We start from the raw sequence: 19262 nt of genomic DNA, 5'->3' as shown, positions 1-19262 counted from the left end.
ATGTCAATCAACAAAATTCTGTGGAACAACTGTTTAGGTGTAACTCAGTTTAATATGTCCTAGGTGCACCGTCCTGAGCCTACAGCTAGGGTTGCTACCTGGCTGGTATTTTAGCAGCCTGCTCAGTAAAACTAAAATGCCGACAATGTTATGGACAGAGAAAAAGGTTAAAAATATAGGAAGGCTGGTATTTTTTTTCCATAAAAGGTGACAACCCTACCTACAGCATGGGCGGCAGACAAAGCATAAAAACATATTGTAGTCACTCCAAAATTTCACAACAAACCCAAAGTACAAACAAGAGTATCTATTGGAAAAATATCTGGATAAACTCAGCCTTATGCTTTTTGTTCTCTACCTAGAGCGTATTTATAGCACCATGTTTCGAATGGACAGGATCGATGTTTCTATTGTAACCCCTATTTGGCTGTAAAAACAGGCAGCGCCAGCTAGAATAGGTTTAGAGCATGAGGTACATAGGACTTGATCCCTCACGTGGGCTTTCGCTAAGTGGAAATATCCTGGGTTGTAGTGAAAATACAACTCACTGATGCTGTGTACAGAGTAAAATAGCGAATAATGGAAGCCAGAAGGTTCTTGCAGATAAACAATAGAACCGTGTTTATTATCCAAGACAATTGGGTGCACAGGGTTAGATCATGCTCACATCGAGGAATTAGCAGTAACACACTCTGAGGACAACAAGAGAGGATGCCGAAGGGTTTATCCCACCTCTTTTCAAGACTTGGCAGGGTAAAGGCACCTGGTTAGCATGGTACCACTATGGAGGGCAGTCTGGATAGATACCTCAGTCCTCAGGATGAATACCTTTAGCTTTAAAGATCCCTACAGCCGACTGTGGATTAGGGTTTTGTTACTAGTCTGTATCCTGTGTCTTAACCGTGGCCCTATGCTAAGGCAACAGTGCCTGTATGAAAGGGTACTTCCAACTAACCTGGTTGGAGACAGAAACTGCTCTTGCTTCCTTTTCCTAACTGCCTCACTTTCCTAGAAAGTGCTCTATGGAGAGTAATTGTCTAGCTGCTCCTCACTCACGGGGCGTCTGTCCCCCAACTTCTCTGTGTAAATGGGTAATCTACGGTAGGATTTTGACTTTACTGGGGCCCTATTGATCCCAAGCTCAGCGGAACTTCCACCTCAGATACCAGAGGCAGCCAAAGAGGAAGACCCACCTTTTTTGCTAAACACTATATTGGAGTGGAGCCAACCTGTAGACCAATAAGGCACATATGCAAAACTATAACTGGATACATGGGTCTTTGCCTATTAACAGTATAAACTAGGATATTGTAGGGTTTAAAGCCAAAGGGGCATGTAAACCCTACGGGTCCCTACATTATGCTGGAGTGGTAGGGTGCCTGAAACTTCCTTTTGGCAAGCTCTTACTTCTTGTACCAGTATTGACACTAGCAAGCTACAACAGTTCCAGTAAAATTCTATAACAAAGGTGATGTGACACAAACCAGCTCCATCTCTTCCATCGCCTACAGTTTAAAACTAACCCATATACTCATGATTACCTACCCTACCTTGTTTACTTTCCTAAAGTGAGCGGCCCACACACAGATTCTTTCAAACATACACGTTAACTATATTTGCCTAAATAATGGCGCATCATGGCCGCTTGGATTGACCTTCTAATTTTGAGGAAAAACATGGATTTTCAAGCGTGACCCTCACTAGCTGAGACCAAATCAAGTGTTCAGTCTCGAAATGTCTGTTATTCCAACCATTCGGTTTTCAGTTATAAACCGACACTTTCATAAATGGCACGGTTTCCTCGCAGCCCGCCCGTTGTCTCCCGCTTTATAAGGACACGATGCCCCAAATAAATATGGCAGCGTTCGTTCTACATAACGGTTACGCCCTACGCGCGCTCTCGTTCTGCGACCGGCCTAGAAACTGTGACGTAGCACCAGTACGCAAAAGGACTGCACCACCACAAGACGGGGGGTGTGAGCGCTCAGTATAGGTCACGTGTACTTCCGTCAGGTGGTTGGTGGGAGGTTGTCAGCTGACTAGTTCAGGCCGGTGTTTGAGGCAGTCTACCCTCGGTTCTCCTGTCAAATAGAAAGTCCGACTCGGGGCGGCCGCAGGGGGTGTTTAAGCCACTGACCCCCTGAGAATTACCTTCTACAATCGTTTGCCTGGAACGGGTAACGAACCGAACTCAACATGAACGGGCATCTTATGCTTTACACTGGGGTTACCCTGGCCTTCTGGGCCACACTTATCATCGTTGGTAAGTGACAGCGGAGGGCACTGCATGGCGGATTCGGGGCTTTATTCCTCGGTTTGTGTATTCGCCACAATTGAATTTTGTATGAAACTTCTGGGTTTGCACACGCATGAATAATTGCCTCAGCCCTTGCAGTCATTTCTTATTTGTGCACAGCCAGTACCAGGGTTCTACATTCTCTTTCACATTCTCGCTTTGCGCCTGTGTCGCTTTCAGCACTGGACCCTATCTCCTTGTCACTGGGGTTGGGGGAATTCTATTTGTGACACTCAAGCCTTTCTGGGGTCTTGTGCCCTCTAGTCAGTCATTAAAGAATCGCGCAACTTCCCTTTTTCTAGATACATTATTAAATGCATTTCCTTCCTGTTTAGAAACCATGGGAATATTCTAGCTAAAGTGGCTGGTTACCTTCCTCCCCTTGTATATATGCATCTTAATTCAAGCACATAACGCCAGATTTATACCCAATGCTCCCAGAAGGGTGTCTTGTTTCTGGGAAAAACGTATTTTTTTCATTTGCAATTGTTTATCATTTTTGGGTCATTAAATATACACCCATAGAAACCTGCCAGTAGGTGCACCTTCTTCCTTTGACTACTGTGCACTTGTAAGGTTAGAAGGTTATCATTTGATCTCCCTAAACCCAAGTGAGTTGGCTGTGTGTTTGGGAGCCAGTTCTCACTTTTCCATGAATATCTATTTAGGCCTGAGTTGTTAGTTGCAAGCTCTTCAAGGTTGTCTGAATAAGATAATAATCACTATCTGATTTATAATGTAATCAAATGTAAGCATCCGTGCAAACTTGGTTTATATGTGGAACTTTATATTGCATTATTCTATCAAGACATTTTTCATAACTTTAAAGGAACAGTAACACCAAAAAATGAAAGTGTTTTAAAGTAATTGATATTACTTAATATCGTACTGTGGCCCTGCACTGGTAAAACTGGGGTGTTTGCTTCAGGAACACTACTATAGTTTATATAAATAAGCTGCTGTGTAGCCATGGGGGCAGCCATTGAAGCTGGAAAAAAAAGGAGAAAAGGCACAGGTTACATAGCAGATAACAGATAAGACACCATTGTGTTATACAGGGTTTATCTGTTAGCTGCTATATAACCTGTGCCTTTTCTTCTTTTGAATGGCTGCCCCCATGGCTACACACCAGGGTTTATATAAACTCTAGTAATGTTTCTGAAGCAAACACAAAACTTTTACCAGTGCAGGGCAGCAGTACATTATAGTTTAATATCTTTAAAATATATACATTTTTTGGTGTTACTGTTCCTTTAATACACCTCCCTCATACTATCTCCTCATTAAATCTAATTGTAACTGAATCGTTTTTCGGGAAATGCTTGCAAATGCAATGTAAACTTGTATTTTAAATCTCCATTACGGAAAGGCCATCTCCCATTGAGTCCATTTTTAAGAAAATTATTCAGCATTTTTTTATGGTGGTCAGACATCACAAAATGTATTGAGCAACTCAACTTTATTGAGAAAATCAACTTTCTCCTTTATCCAACAAGTTGTAAGCATGTGTATAAGTACAGAACCATTTTTGCATTCAACACTGATGTTTGTTTCCACGTGTACAGACCCCACAAGGCAGGCAGAAATCCACATTAATTTTAGTTTTGGGACACGTGAAAATCACAGGTATTAAATATGTGTAATGGAAAGATTTTCAGAATGCTTATGAGCCAGTTTAACAGTTTGGAAAGTGATATAGTGTAGAAGTGATATAGATTTTCTCTTTTCAATTTTACTTGTGGTAGTGCACATTCTAAACATACTTTTTTGTTAGAAGCATGTGAATTCTAAAGAGTGCATCTTAAAATCAGATAATCAAAGACTAGAGATGTAGATATGGTAGGTTTTTACTAATCTAGTAGTTAAAAATCTGTGTGGCACAGCCCACTTACTTTGTTTTGAAATCTACATTTCCCCTTTAGAGGAATTGTGCAAGTAGTTAGTTTTTTTTTTTTTTTTAGTTATTGTGGTATCCATAAAAATGTTTTATATTAAGGGAATTCTGCACATCTTCTAATAAACTCTTAATTTAGCTATTTCAGTCAGAATAGACAATCATTTTTCATATATAAACTATAGGCAAAATGATATACTTCACTCCTGAAAATGTTAGTCACTGTTCTTGAATGGGGAAGTGTATTTTCTGCCACTCATGTGACTGCTTACATTCTGGCACATGCAGCAGGCCTTTCTTTCATGGAAGGGATTTATATATGTATTCAGGATTAAAGTGAGCATTTCACAAGATAGTAGCAGGATGAGTTCCTTTTTATTTATGTATTTATACCTTTCTAAAGAATACTAGGATATGCTGCACTGTACAGTTTTATAATTTACAGAAAAATCCAGAGTTTTGGAGCAGCAAGATAGAAAGGTTTTAGAAGAGAGATGGCTTTGAAAGGAGCAAATGAAACAGCCAGGAATGTATGGGGAGACAAGTTAAGAAATGTAGTGCGGGACAGAAAAACCCTTAAAGGGTAATTAAAGTCCAACAAACATTTTCCTTAATATGAAGTGGAACTGTAGGAAGCTGTAGGGTGCTTTTTAACCCTCTGAAATAGACTGGGTTGAAAAGCACCCCATATGATATTACCATGAGGTAGGGCTGTCCAGTTGAAGGCCTGAATGCCATTTGTGGCTCTCCAAAGGATTTTTATGGCTCTTAATCTTCTTAGAGGCTCCATAGACTTCACTATATGACATCATTTTAATTGAAGTTGGCCCTCCAATATGCTGTATGAGATATTTTTGGCCCACTATATGTAATAGGTTGGGCAGCACTGGCCTAAGGTGTGAGAGGAACTATGGTTGTTTAAAATGTTAGCATAGGGCTGTTATGCCTTTTTTCCTCCTTGACACCACCAGCGCCTGCCAAATGCAGAAAAGTGATTTTTATCAAGAGTTAAAGGGTTTTTCAGAGCTCTCCTTGACAGCACCATGGAGGTAAAAATGCCAGATGTGCTATAGTCCTAAACTCCGTTCATGACCTCTAGGGGCACATTTACTAATCCACGAATGTGTCTGAATGCGTTTTTTTGGTAATGAGCGTATTTTTTTCGACAATTTCGTACCTTGCACGACTTTTTCGTATTTTTTGCGACTTTTTAGAATCGTATTGTTGCGCCAAGTACGAAAGTTTCGGATTCATTCAAGCTTCGTTATCGTGACTTTCCTTGGGCCAGGTTGGAGCTGCACAGTGCCATTGATTCCTATGGGAGGCTTCCAAAATCATGCACAGAAGGATCAAAGTTGGAAAGGGTTTCCTGCATTTTACGTTCATTCAAAACGAAAATTTTGTGATTTTCGGATTGCCAATACGATATTTTTGTGACTAATACGATTTTTTCGTAAGCATATTTGTGATATTTGCGATCTTCAGAAATTTTCGGATGCAATCCGAATTTATCCCATTCGGGATTCGAACTCGCGTTTTCATGAATGTGCCCCCTAGAAATGACTTGCACATAAAGCTCCTGATCATTTTTTACATGATTAGAACTTAGGCAATCATACATGATCTGCTTTTTGGTTGCCTGGGCAGTGACTCCTACAGCCATATAACATTTTCAGTTGCAGCTTTGAAATAGACAGAATATGAACACTAATGTTTTTGATACTATGCAAATAAATATTTCTATAAAATTCAGGGTAAAGTAATGGATGTAAAACTGAATGGGAAGGCGATCATGTAGCAAATAAAATGTTTGTTCGCAAATTAGGAAAGAAGATTACAATTCAACAGGTCAGGCAATATATGTCCTGGTTAGAAAATGTAAGTCATTTTACATTACTATTTTTTATGTGATATTCTTCATACTTTTCATTTCAGGAACCTGTTATACAATATTTGATCTGGGTTTCCGATTTGATGTGGCATGGTAAGTAAGGTGCTTTTCTCATGTTTGCTCAAAACATTTTCCTTGAAGAATAACAAAATGAAGATGACTTATCAGAAATAACTTGTATTATGTTGAATCTCTGCTTTATTTGGGCTTACAGGCTCTTGCCTCAGAAGCTGCACATTCCAGCATGCTTTTGTATGTCCTTTTTGTAGTCCTTGACATTGTGTATGCTTATATAAAAGGGGTTGAGATTTCTGTTCTTGTTTACATGAACACAGGAAGAGGTACTGACAACACCACACTGGTTCAGTCTGTACCCTTGGTAAAGGAAACTTTGTTTTCATATTTAAAGCTCTCTATTTTTTTTCAAAACCCCAGCCAGGTCACATAATAGTCCTTATAAATTGATTGTGATGCATGCAGAGGACAGGAAAAATCTCCCTCTAAAGGTGGCCATACAAGCACCGATAATATCGTACGAAACCTCGTTTCGTACGATATTCGGTGCGTGTATGGTATGTCGGCGAGTCGACCGATATCGCAGGAAGCTGCTGATATCGGCCGACTCGCCGATCGGACCAGTTTGAAAATTTTGATCGGGCGCCATAGAAGGCGCCTGACCAAAATCCTATTGTTTCTACCTCCTTACCTGCCGATTCAGCCCTGAATGGTGTGTGGCGGATCTTGGTCGCACAAAACATCGCCAGATCGCCACGTGTATGGCCAACTTTAGAGCCACATCGGTTTTCTGCCCATGTGTACCATGCTTTTGTTATTTGGTTTTACTTAAATGTTTATCTATTTGCACTTAAGCTCTGAGAAATTATAAAAGCCTTTCATTACAGCTACTTTGTGTTACTGATTGTGTTTATCACACCCCTGTTCCACACTTGTTTATACACTTAATTCAATATAAAACAACTTATTGTCCCTTTTATGTATCTCAGGGCTGGGTACAATAGCCCATTTGCAAAGTTCCCCATAACAGAAATTCAAGTGCAATTCAAAGTGCCTGAACAAATGGATATGGATACTTTGCATGGCAATGTATAATCTAAAAGTGATTGTCATTTTGTAATGTTCCATGTATCGGGTTTGATTTGATTATGTTACATATTCCTGATGTACACTGGTGGCAGTGCAGATGTTTTAAATTCAAGAGACATCAACGTAAGAGGGGAGCTCCTTCTGTGGTGGGGAAATGGACTAATCATATCTAAAAAAAAAAAATGGAACAGCTTAATGTTTCTTTATATATAGATTTTAACAGTATGTCTTGTAATAAACCTAGCTCCAGCGTATTCTGCAGCACTTCTCGAAAAGAATGATTCATCATTCACATGCCCATGGTACCTTAGGCTTTAATTTTCCACAAGCATACAAACACAGACATTTCATCACAATCCACATAGCCTACCAGCATGCAGTAGATAACTGGAACACCGATGAAAAATCCCTGCAACGTTGGTAAAACATATAAATTCCAAGCAGATCATGCCCTGTTTGGAATTAAATAAAAGCCCCCAGAGCAGCTACACAGTGATGCGACCCACTGTGCTGCTATTCCTAACATTTTTAGTGCTTCTAGCATGCTTGTCATGTTAAAATACACCATGAAAGCTGAATTATATTTGAAACCACTTACTGTTTCTTAGCTGGTTGTGTTTTGTCTTTAATGATAGCCTTGTTTACTAAACAGACTGGAATCTTTCCTCTGTCCCCAGTTTATATATGACCTTTCTTCCTTTGTTTTTAGTTAAAACAAAAGAGTGCTCCTTTCTGGTTTAGTCTTGTTGTACTTGTGCATGGTCGTTGATACAGGGTTTTTTGGGGTTTTTTTTTTCTCTAATCCAGCAGTGACTGCTTTGATTCAAGTAGTGTCTCAGTAATTAGAATTAGTTCCGATATTTATATTTCTCTAGCATATTAAAATGGATCAATGCTATGTTATTTTTTTTTTTTAGACACCCACTTCAGATAAATGAAATATTACTGTATTTTATCTGCTGAATTACTGTACAGCCCAGAGGTTCAGCAGATCTGGGCAAGATGCTGTTGAGAAATATCTAAGGGTACATGAGACAAAATACACACAGGCTTGAGACTGGAGTGATCATGGAATTTGACCATGAATTTATTTCTATAAATGAAGAGTATAGAGGCTCCTATAGGCAGTTATATTATGCTGCTGATCAATGTATGTTTGTGCCATTATCTCTTTTCTACGATGTGACATAAAGCTTCCTTACCTAAAAATGCATAGACTGATAGGAAGCTGTTTTTTAATAGGATATGGATATTGCATTGAACTGATGCTTTCTTATAATTTAGGGGTAAAATAGAATATAAAGGATAATTCACTTGTCATCAAAAGTTTTTTTTGTTAAAGCTGATGAATGGACATGTTACTTTCTGATTTTTCTCTATTCAGTGTATATCTGTGTTCAACAATTAGCAAAAAAGAAATGTCTCCTTATTGCTGTTTGTTCATTCTTAACATTTCATTTTTTAGGTTTCTAACTGAAACGTCCCCATATATGTGGGCAAACCTTGGCATTGGATTATCCATTTCTCTTTCTGTTGTAGGAGCTGCATGGTAAGTCAACCGTTCAGCTAGTATCAAATAAACAACTATTATATATCAAGGTGTGGAGGTCAGCATGTACCAGCAAAGCTGTGGCTGTGAAAACAGTACTGCTCATATCTAAATGAGAGATTTTTATTTTTTTTTAAATTGTGTAATGTCAATTTGACGCAAGAACTTTTAAAATGGTCACCCTAAAAATCTTTCATTTGCATTTGGTGTATTAATCACATTAGGGTATCCTTGCTATTGTGTTGACATTTTGCAACCAAAATCTTTTACAATTAACAGCGTGCAGAATAGCGCTTCATGTTTAATTGTTTATGCTATCTCTTGTATTGCCTTGCAGGGGTATTTATATTACAGGTTCCAGTATTTTAGGAGGTGGTGTAAAAGCTCCCCGTATTAAAACCAAAAACTTAGTCAGGTAAGCGAACTGTCGACTGTCCATAAACTTATGGATAATTTTTTGTAACAGATAAATAATGTAATTGTGTATGATATGGAGATTTATTTATGTCCAGTTATTCTGTTGAAAACTGCTGGTTCCAAAAATAGACTTAGTGGTAATGGCTCTAGAAGTGTCCATCAGGGGTTCTTAGGGGCCACTGTCAAATGTATGCCTGTTGGCAAAGACAAATAACAACATTGCAATTGGAACTTACTGTGATATTAGCTGTTCATCCTTTTACTGTGAGTCTTCCCCTGATGTCAGGAGGCTTGGTGCCCGCAGTATACCATTGCAAAGACTGATTTTTTTTTTTCTTCTTCTGCTCCACGGAAATTAAAGCACGTTACTAAATTGATATCCTGCAAATTAGGTCCTATATATTTTATAGGATTGTTCCAAATATATTTACCTTTTTTTTCTATTTTTTTTTTTTTTCTAACCAGCTGTTATAAATATATTCATTTAATTTTGTGCAAGATATTCCCAAGGAAACTTATTTTAGATTTAACATTTTCTTTGGTGTTTTAAACAGTTAAAGAAAGTAACATTTCTCCCTTTTTTTAGATAAGATACTATAGTGCCTTGTTTTGTTTATTGCTATCAAGTTCTGTCAATCATTATGGAGCTCATTGTATATATTGTTATATTTCACATATAAAATATAGTTCAGTTCTCAAGCTTTAATTGCATTAAATTATGCAAATGGTATGATTATGTTTTTGTTTCTTTGTTTTTTTTAAAGTATCATTTTCTGTGAAGCTGTGGCAATTTATGGTATCATTATGGCTATAGTAATCAGCAACATGGCAGAGGTAAGGTTTTCTGATTTTCATTTTTCTTCAGTACAGGTACTAATAAATTCAGTTTCCATAAAATATTTTACGCAGTAGTGTAGGGGAATGATATCTACACTGCCTCAATGATGCCCTTTTAACTACAACTACCTGCATTCACTGGTTTGATATGCTTGTAAGGGTAGTTCTGCAAAACATTTTGGCTGTCAGAGTAGAGCTGGGCGGTATGACCAAAAATTTATATCACAGTATTTTTCAAAATTATATCGGTATCACGATATTTGACGGTAAATAAATAATAAATATTGGTGGCCAGGGCACCCCAACCACAACCCCCCCCCCCCCAACCACAACCCCAACAAACCCCCCTCAACCACAACCCCCCCAACCACAACCAGAACTTCAGCAGAACTTACCCAACTTGTGGTTCCTCCAGCGATGCGTCCTAGCGACGTCTCGTGAGCGCTGACGTCACATGCGCGCTGATATAATTGGATATAATTGGAAAAAAATAGCAGGAGGCGCGCATACCGGTATAGCGGTATGTTTAATATTCATATTGGTTTTTTTTTTAAAAAAACGGTATACCGGTTAAATCGGTATACCGCCCAGCACTATTTCAGAGGGTGAAGGCTGACTGGCCTAGGATGGCGGTCTTTATATGTTAGGGCCTTACAATTTTTTTTATATATTTTTTTTTTAACCCAAGCCTTGTCTTAACCATACACAGTTTTGGGACTGATTAGGATAAACCAAATAAAGGTTGTATACAACAGTGGGATGAGTCCACAAAAAAGTGGACCTTAAATGAACCTCCCCACCAAGTTATAGGGACTGAACTTTTAATGATCAGTAGAATGCCGATGAAATATTTAAAACATTTTTAAAATCCAAGCCAATAAAGTGAGATGGTTTTCCCTATTGGTCCTATAGATTAAAAGTTATGTCATGTTCTCTTTCAGCAAAAAATGTGAAAATACCATAATATGAATTATAAGCAAATTCCACTTTGAGGTGCTAATTGGCTGTGAATCAGGTTCTTGGTGTTTGATTCTCTGCCTTTTGTCCCTGGGCAATGACCCTATGAAAAAGAATCAGGAAATGTGCCGTGTTTAGTAACCCTGAAGGCATCATGTGGGCTTGTAAGTAACAAGGTGCTCTCGGTGGCCTCAAAGCAGGTACTAATTTTGAAATTCCAGGTTTGGAGGAAAGTTTTGGAGGCATAAAGACACTAATTTACTCTTAAGCAGAGCCTCCTGCAGGCTGACAGTCCTACCAAACATCCAATCACCGCACTTATTTGGCAGCACCCTGGAACTATTTTCATGCTTGTTTGGCTCCCTAACACTTTTTACATTTGAGTGTGGCTCACAGGTAGAAAAAGGTTAGCGAACCCCTGCTGCAGCTAGGGACAGACCATGCTAGCACTCAATAGTGTCAGCACAACTTGAATTGAGCAATCACTGAAGGCTCTGTTCGCTGTATCATAAGAAATGTAAAATAGTTAGGGGGATACCAATTTTATAAAAAGCAAAGATGAAGTAGAATAAGGTTGTTTTTTTTTGTTTTTTTTTCCCCATGTTTTAATCGTTTTTTTCAGTTTGCATTTGATGAAGAAGTTTTGTTTACCATCAACTTTTCTCTAAGCATATTTTGCTTATTTTTGCTTAATCTTAACTGTGTCTGTCAGTAAGCAAACTTGAGTTTTCTCAATTGCTCATACCCTACACCCTGGGTAGACCAGTTGCTTGGATAAAACTATCTGCAACATTTAATTTAATAATATTGAATATTAGTACTTGGTTTGGAGTGTTTTTTCCAATAGAACGATGTTCAGTTGCTTGTCTTTTTTTCACTCTCTTTCATTACTATAGTTGTCCAGAACTTTTTAATTAATGTGATCGTCTATAAAGAGCTTATATACTACAGCAGTGCTTTCCAAATGATTACATGCTGTAATATGCCCTTGAGCAGGTGCTATAATAATCCTTTGGAGGCAAAGTTGGACAGCCCATTACGACAGGAAGATAATATATTTTGTTAAATAGATCTGAGGAATTAAGTTGTTTGATTTTGTTTTACAGCAATTTAAAGGTACAACACCAGAAGCTATTGGAAGTCGCAACTATCATGCTGGTAAGAAATGCAATAATTTCTTTACTATGAAAACGATGATGATTTTATTTAGAAAAATAAGAAGTTATCCATTACTAAATTCCTGATCTGGAGCCATGCTTTGCAGCCAGCTATTGAGCTGGGCAATGTTTAAAGAAAAACTATACCCCCAGAATAACCAACAGATATTTTATGTTCTGGCCTATTAAAGAATTTTACCAAACTGGACTATAATACATAAGTAATTCTTGCCCTTTTACATCTTTGAGCCACTATTTTGTGATGGTCTGTGTGCTCCCTCAGCAATCGCCTGACCAGAAATAATGCAGCTCTAACTGTAACAGGAAGAAGTGTGGGAGCAAAACTTTGCAATTAATTGACTGATACGACCTAACATGTGTGTGCCCTTGGTTTGTTTGTGTGCATTGTGAATCCTATGATCCCAGGCGCGGCCCATAATACTTACAATGCCAATTTTCTATTTAGGATTACCCATTGGTAAAATTGACACACAGTACTAAAAAAATTATTTTTTTATTGAAATAGTTTATTTAGATAAAACAGGGTTTTATGAGTTGTTTTATGCAGTACCTTTTAATATGAATGTAGGCTATTGTATTTCTAATATGAATGTGATCACCAGAGGGCAATATAGTATTTGGCTTGTTAAAAAATGGAAATCTCTGATACAAATAGATAAATTTAGATTGTAAGCTTTATGCAAAAGTGAGTTTTTCTAACCTATAGCCCTATTTAATTTATATAGTTATTAATGTACTCCCTGTTGTAAAATATAAGGATATTAAATTTGCCAAGGCAAAAGGATGATTGTTGTCATACAGGTCACAGAAATACAGGATAACTGATAATAGCCTAATATTTTACAACTGGGGGTACATTATTAATTATAATGTCCAAGTTTCAATGAGTCATATGACAGGAATGACATTGTTATGCACCTTTTATAAGGATATAGTTTACAGGCTATTCATGGGTCTTTACATGAATGTAATGTATTACATTTATAGTCATACTAAATATATTGTTTGTTCAGTTTTCTCCCTCTTTTAGCTAATAGTATACCACAAAAACTGCTCTTCCAGGTCAATAGGAGAATATTCATTGAGGCTGACTGGCCTCATAGAGGTCTGCAATGGATCTGCACTAATTTTGCATTGCATTCTTTAATCTCTAATGTGTTTCTCCCTTTGACCATCTGTAGGTTTTTCCATGTTTGGGGCAGGCCTCACTGTAGGATTTTCGAACCTGTTCTGCGGAATTTGTGTGGGCATTGTTGGCAGTGGGGCAGCACTTGCTGATGCCCAAAACCCCAGTTTGTTTGTTAAGATCCTAATTGTAGAAATCTTTGGCAGTGCCATCGGCTTGTTTGGTGTGATTGTTGCTATTTTGCAGGTATGTGCAAAAACACAATTCTTTTTTAGATTTAGTGGCATTAAATTACTTAACTAATTTTTTTCTCAAATATCAAAATTTATGATAAATATAAGTAAGCTTATGTGTCTGCTAAAAAAAACATTACCCAAAAAATGTCCTATTGTCTACTATTACTTTTCTTGTTTGTACAGGTTTGGGACCCGGGGTTTTCCAGATAAGGGGCCTTTCCATAATGTAGATCTCCATACCTTAAGTCTAGTAAAAAAAAATCTTTTAAACATTAAATAAACCCACTAGGATTGTTTTGCATCCAAAAAGGATTAATTATCTTAGTTGGGATCAAGGTACTGTTTTATTATAACCGAGAAAAAGGAAATCATTATAAAAATGTGAATTTATTTGATTAAAATGGAGTCCGGTAGTTTGAAACTTTCTGGATAACAGGTTTGTAGATAATAGATCATCCCATACTTGTATTGATAGTTTTTTCTTTATTATTTTCTTTTTTTTAATCAATGTTAACGCAGACATTATTGAAACCATTTGTCATCATTCTTGTCAGTCCTTTTTGGATATTCTGTGATTTCTTAAAGCAGATTCCTTATATAGAAAGCCACTATGCTACACACTCTCACACTCTCTCACACTCTCACTCACTCACACTCACTCACTCTCTCTGTGATTTAGGATGATCACTTATCTCACTCATCATATATCTGAAGATGCTCTTAGGCTGTGTGCAGTCTAGCCTGCCTCTAGTCCTGCCAGACTTGCCTGTCTGGTACTACTGCTTCCTCTGTTTTTCCTGTAGAGTTATGGGGGGGTCATAGCAGTGACAAGTCAATGGCATTTTACAGCATTTGCCAGAATCCACAGATCCTGCATTGCAACAGCCAAAAATACAAACCTTGTCTCTTAACTGGCCACCTGTTTAAAAGCAAGCATCTTATTGGTTGCTTTTGTGTTACTGCTCCTGTGAAAATTTAGTGCCTATTACAAATGGGGGGGATTGTGTTAGAAAACATAGTTAAATACATATTATTTATGCTTATTGTTTGAATAACTGGCTTATGGAAGTTTCTTTTTTTCTTTTTTAATTTCAGACATCTAAAGTAAAAATGGGAGACTGAAGTACCACAAGGAGTATTAAAGTGAAGCTTGCAGTGTGCAGGCTGTTGGTTCCTCCATGACGGAGATCAAAAGGAAACAGACTACTATTTATTCCATGTGTTCCATTCTGACTTGGTCAGAAAAGCTGCCCTCATTTTTTTTTTTTTTATTTTACTCCTTCTGAAACGTGCTGTAAAGATGGTGTATATAGTTTTATTCATCAGCTGTTGCCTTGTTTTAGGACTGTGTGAGATTCAAATATATACATGTTTGTGAAGGTTGAAAAGCAGTTCCTTTTTAATCAGCAGCGTATTTTCATTCCTTTGGATATTGCAATAATTTTGGGAATCTGGTCATACATAAAATTAAATAGTGCTTATGTAGAATTGCCTCAAGAAACTTAAATTCAGGTTGTTTTGTAGCCCCCCCCACCCTTTGGCTGATTTAAGCACTGTGGTATGCTTAAACTGAGGGAGTGAACCATTTACGTTATATACATGCTTTTTGTTCTTTGTATGCCATGTAAATCAGTTCTGGCACATTTTTCACAAGTTAAAGATCATTGACCAGTTTTTCCTATGAGTTTACATACTGTACACAGAAGTTCAGGTTTATGGGAATTAATCAGTGTAAATCCCCTGTTTAGCCTTTCCATAAATAAAATTTTGATGCTTTTATTCACTGCAATGCCAAACAGTAAGAATATTCCTGCTATTATCAAATTAGCGCCCTGCCTATTTAATGTGACAAATCAAATTCCTTTCTTGCATGAAAGTGAAACCGTACCCTATTGTTTTTCTGTAATGTTTAAATGGCATTAAAATATCATGGTTTATGTACATTGCATTTTTCCTCTACATTTACACAATATTTATATATTTTGGGGCTGCTGTGCTTCGTTGTTTGAGAGTTTACCTAATATATCAGCATTAAATTGTGATCAGTAGAGAATGCCATAAGATATTGGTATCTATGGAAATTGCTTGACTGGAGTATATTAGCATGGCAGCTACTACGTATATACCTGAAGGCGAGGAATGTTCTACACATACTGTATGTAATGAATATTATCCCATATTCTGTCCAAGACAAAATAAAACCATTAGGCATGGTAAAAGTGCCAATTAACTTGTAGACCAGCATTTAGAGGCAGGCTTAGGAAAATGCTTCTGTGAACATTCCAGTGATTTACTAATATATTTATATATTTTGTTCATTCTTATTGGCAAGGAGAGAGTTACCATTCTTATTTATTGAAGGTTTATAAATATCTTTTTATACAAGTTAGTTATGCTAAACAGAGTTCTATTTATGGTTATGTTTGATCAGAGATTTGATTTCCCAGAGTTCAGATACCCTTCCCATAAACTTCAATTCTTGCACACTTGCAACCTCAAAGTATGATTTGTATGCAACTTAATTTTTGAATTTTTAGGGTGGAAAATTCCAGTTGGTAAATCTGAGACTTATATACTTATTGATGTTTAATACAGTATTTTCCTGCTGGAAGTCAGAGAATTCCTATTAATGAACTCCAGATCCCAGCATATCTGTGGGGGTCTGTTTGGAATTCTAGTTGAATAACCCCCCTCTGCAGTGAATATCCCAATATAGTTCTGTGGTTGTGTTATAAGTGCTAGATTATGGCAGCATGGTTATTACCATGTTATGTTATCATATCACGATTATGTCCCTTAATTGGTAACTAAATGTAATAATATCTTTTATAACTATAAAGTAATAAAAGGTACGTGTTGTAAATGTGTATATATATATATTTTTTGTTTGTTTGTTTTAAACTGCACACATTGTACTTTATAAGTGTGCCGGCTTGCAAGCACATAAGCACTAAAATGGTTTTGAGGCTTCAGATAGATAAATGCTTTTAACCAAGCAAAGAATGTTAATGTATTTGCTGTTTCCGTCTGTTTCTTAGGGCGCTGACAAACAGGACGCTTCATCAAAATCTCCTCTTTTGCAGGAGATCAAGCACCCGACAATACCTGCCCCTTTCCTTCACTTTTGTTGCGATCCCTGGTAATCGCCAGAAAATGCGGAAGGAGGCATTTTTGAGCGAGTACTCAGGATCCCTGTATTTATTGTGTTTCACATGCAGTGATTCAGAGGAAAGGGAGGTAGGTGGCAGGTATTGTCGGGCACTTCATTGTCTGTGGGACAGGAGATTTCTTTCCAGGTGATGAAGCACTCCATGTTGCCCTTACTGTTTTCACTTGTTCCATTGTAACATCAATAGTCGACTCTCCTCCAGTCAAGATTCGATTCCCTGCAATGCCTTGCATGCTTTGTGATTAACAGACCTAAGAAGGACGATAACAGAAGTGTTTAGGGGATTTTAGGGATCTTAGCTGAAGGAGAGTTGAATTCTGATGTTTTTTGTAGTCTGGTAAACTGGGAAGGGAATAGGTGTAAAATTACATTCAAACATCATTGTCAAACTATTATTTTTAAAATAATTGAAAGTCTGTTAATGTGGTGTTTAGTCTGTCATTTGCCCATAAGTCTGAATTTTACCTGTAATAGACTTCTATACTGCTTGAATAATTGTATGGAAATGTTTATGTTTCCATCTAGCTTGCAGTTCAAATGGGAAGGGAGTTTTCTCACTAATTTCCTACAGTAACCACAGTAAACGCATTATATTCAGACATACCGACTGTGTTTGCCACTGCAGGAACAGCTCTGTTCACACTGTTTGTGTGTGTTTTGGGGTGTTATACTGAAAATTGCATCATCTTGCAGTAGAATATTTTCTCTAGTGGCCCTTCATGTTCTAAAGTCATAGTTATCAAAATTTGAGTGCAAAAAAAAAAAAGCAGCCAAAATGGCAACTTTTTGCTGTTTTTCTTAAATGCTAGTTTAAGGAAATATTGAAACTAATAGTCCCGTTATCTCTGGAAAAAAAATTGCTTGCCGGCGAGCATCACATAGTTCTGTGCATTTTATATGAGGCTAAAAAACTTTATTAAGAGTAATATTTATTAAAGAATATTCCTATTGACCTTTTATACAACCTTGCCAGCTTTTACTTTGCTGTGGTTTTTCTGGCAACTTTAAACTTAAATATATCCTAGCTATTCAAGGTTTTAGAAAATAGTTGCACATTTTTTTGCATCTGTTTTTTTATTTTTTTTTTCAAATTGAGAAAAAAAACACACCAACTTTATGTTTGATAAATAGACCCCTTAGTCACCTTTGACTAAAACATAGCCTCAAGATTTAAACTTATATTGCAGGGGCCTGATGGCATCTAGGAATACATTGTATATATTGTTGCCCAGATAATCATGATCATGTGTTGACTGATAAGAAGTGTTACTGATAAATATTGACCATTGTGTGTGTAAATGTGAGTGTGTGGGACTGATATCAAGATATCAAGATTATATATATATATATATATATATATATATATATATATATATATATATATAACACCGCGACAAATCTGTTGTTGCTGGCGACTAATCTCCCCCCGCAATGCCATCCCACCGGCTACAATGTAAATCGCCAGCTGGATGGCATATGCGGCACCGCGATTTGCCGACGTCGCCGAAATTATCTTGAGGGGAAACTTCGACAAATCACTGCGCCGCGGATGCCATCCCACCGCCAATGGGATGGCATTGCGGGGAGATTAGTTGCCCGCGACAACAGAGATTTGTCGCGGTGTGACTAATCTCGCCATGTTTCACGGCCTTTAATATGTAGTACTGTTGTAGCTGTCCCTCCCCAAATTTTTCACTGCTATCTACAGTAATCTCATAGCTAACCTATTATTTATAGGACCACACACACACATATATGTGTGTGTGTGTGTGTGTGTGTGTATGTATCAGCAGGCGACGTCGGCAAATCGCGGCGCCACATATGCCATCCAACTGGCGATTTACATTGTAGCCGGTGGGGATGGCATTGTGGGGAGATTAGTTGCCTGCAACAACGGAGATTTGTCGTGGCGCAACTAATCTCCCTGTGTCACAGCCCTAATAAGAGTGCAAGTCTGCAGCAACCAAAGATTTCAGTGTTATGTAGATGTGATGTAATGTTTCAAGGTCACAGTGCTACTTCTTTCATTTGAAAAAAAAAAATGTTGAACTGTGATCTTAGCTTGCCTCTGAAATGACCTGACTTTTTTTTTTTTTTTTTTTTTTTTACTACTTTATTAACGTAAGGTCTGCTGGCAGTTTAGCAGCACTTAAATATGTCACTTAAATACAATATTCCGTACAGAAGCTGCTTATTAGGACCAAGACACCAAGCACAACAATGATTTTAACCCGGTAATGAGCTTTTAAGCAACCAAGCATACAAAGGGTGCTAGTTATTGCCCAACATACCAAAAGTTTTGAATATTTTGCAAAAAAAAAAAATCACTTTAAATCTAATGCCATATATATATATGCGCCAAATCCACTTTTTTGTAATCCAACAATCTGAATGTGCATATGCAAATTAGGCAACAGAGAATTTAAAAGCTGCACAAAGTTTATGTGACAAAATGTCACAGGATTTAAGGATCCCATGCGTCCCTGTATACAATTATATATGTAATTTTAGATGCAGAGAACTGGTTGTTCAACCTGGTATCTGTGCTTAAGGTTTAGGTTTAACGGAGAAGTAAAAGTAAAAATGAAGCTTTATCAGAAGGGTCTAT

At 37.4% G+C, this 19262-nt stretch overlaps 1 protein-coding gene across 1 annotated transcript; it reads left to right on the top strand.

The window, feature by feature from the left end:
• Window positions 1–2183: 2183 nt before the first annotated feature.
• On the top strand, window positions 2184–15422 carry atp6v0b (ATPase, H+ transporting, lysosomal 21kDa, V0 subunit b). Its single transcript, NM_001017064.2, is given in 8 exon segments — window positions 2184–2263; window positions 6126–6174; window positions 8651–8734; window positions 9072–9149; window positions 9916–9985; window positions 12052–12103; window positions 13305–13495; window positions 14581–15422. Coding segments are annotated over 8 exon segments (618 nt in total). The 5' UTR covers window positions 2184–2196; the 3' UTR covers window positions 14608–15422.
• The last annotated feature ends 3840 nt before the right edge of the window (window positions 15423–19262 follow it).

The sequence above is a fragment of the Xenopus tropicalis genome, chromosome 4 (genome assembly GCF_000004195.4).
Source record: "Xenopus tropicalis strain Nigerian chromosome 4, UCB_Xtro_10.0, whole genome shotgun sequence".
In the NCBI taxonomy this organism is placed as follows: domain Eukaryota; kingdom Metazoa; phylum Chordata; class Amphibia; order Anura; family Pipidae; genus Xenopus; species Xenopus tropicalis.
The sequence above is the reverse complement of the archived record's forward strand: the minus strand, read 5'-3'. Positions and strand labels throughout refer to the sequence as shown.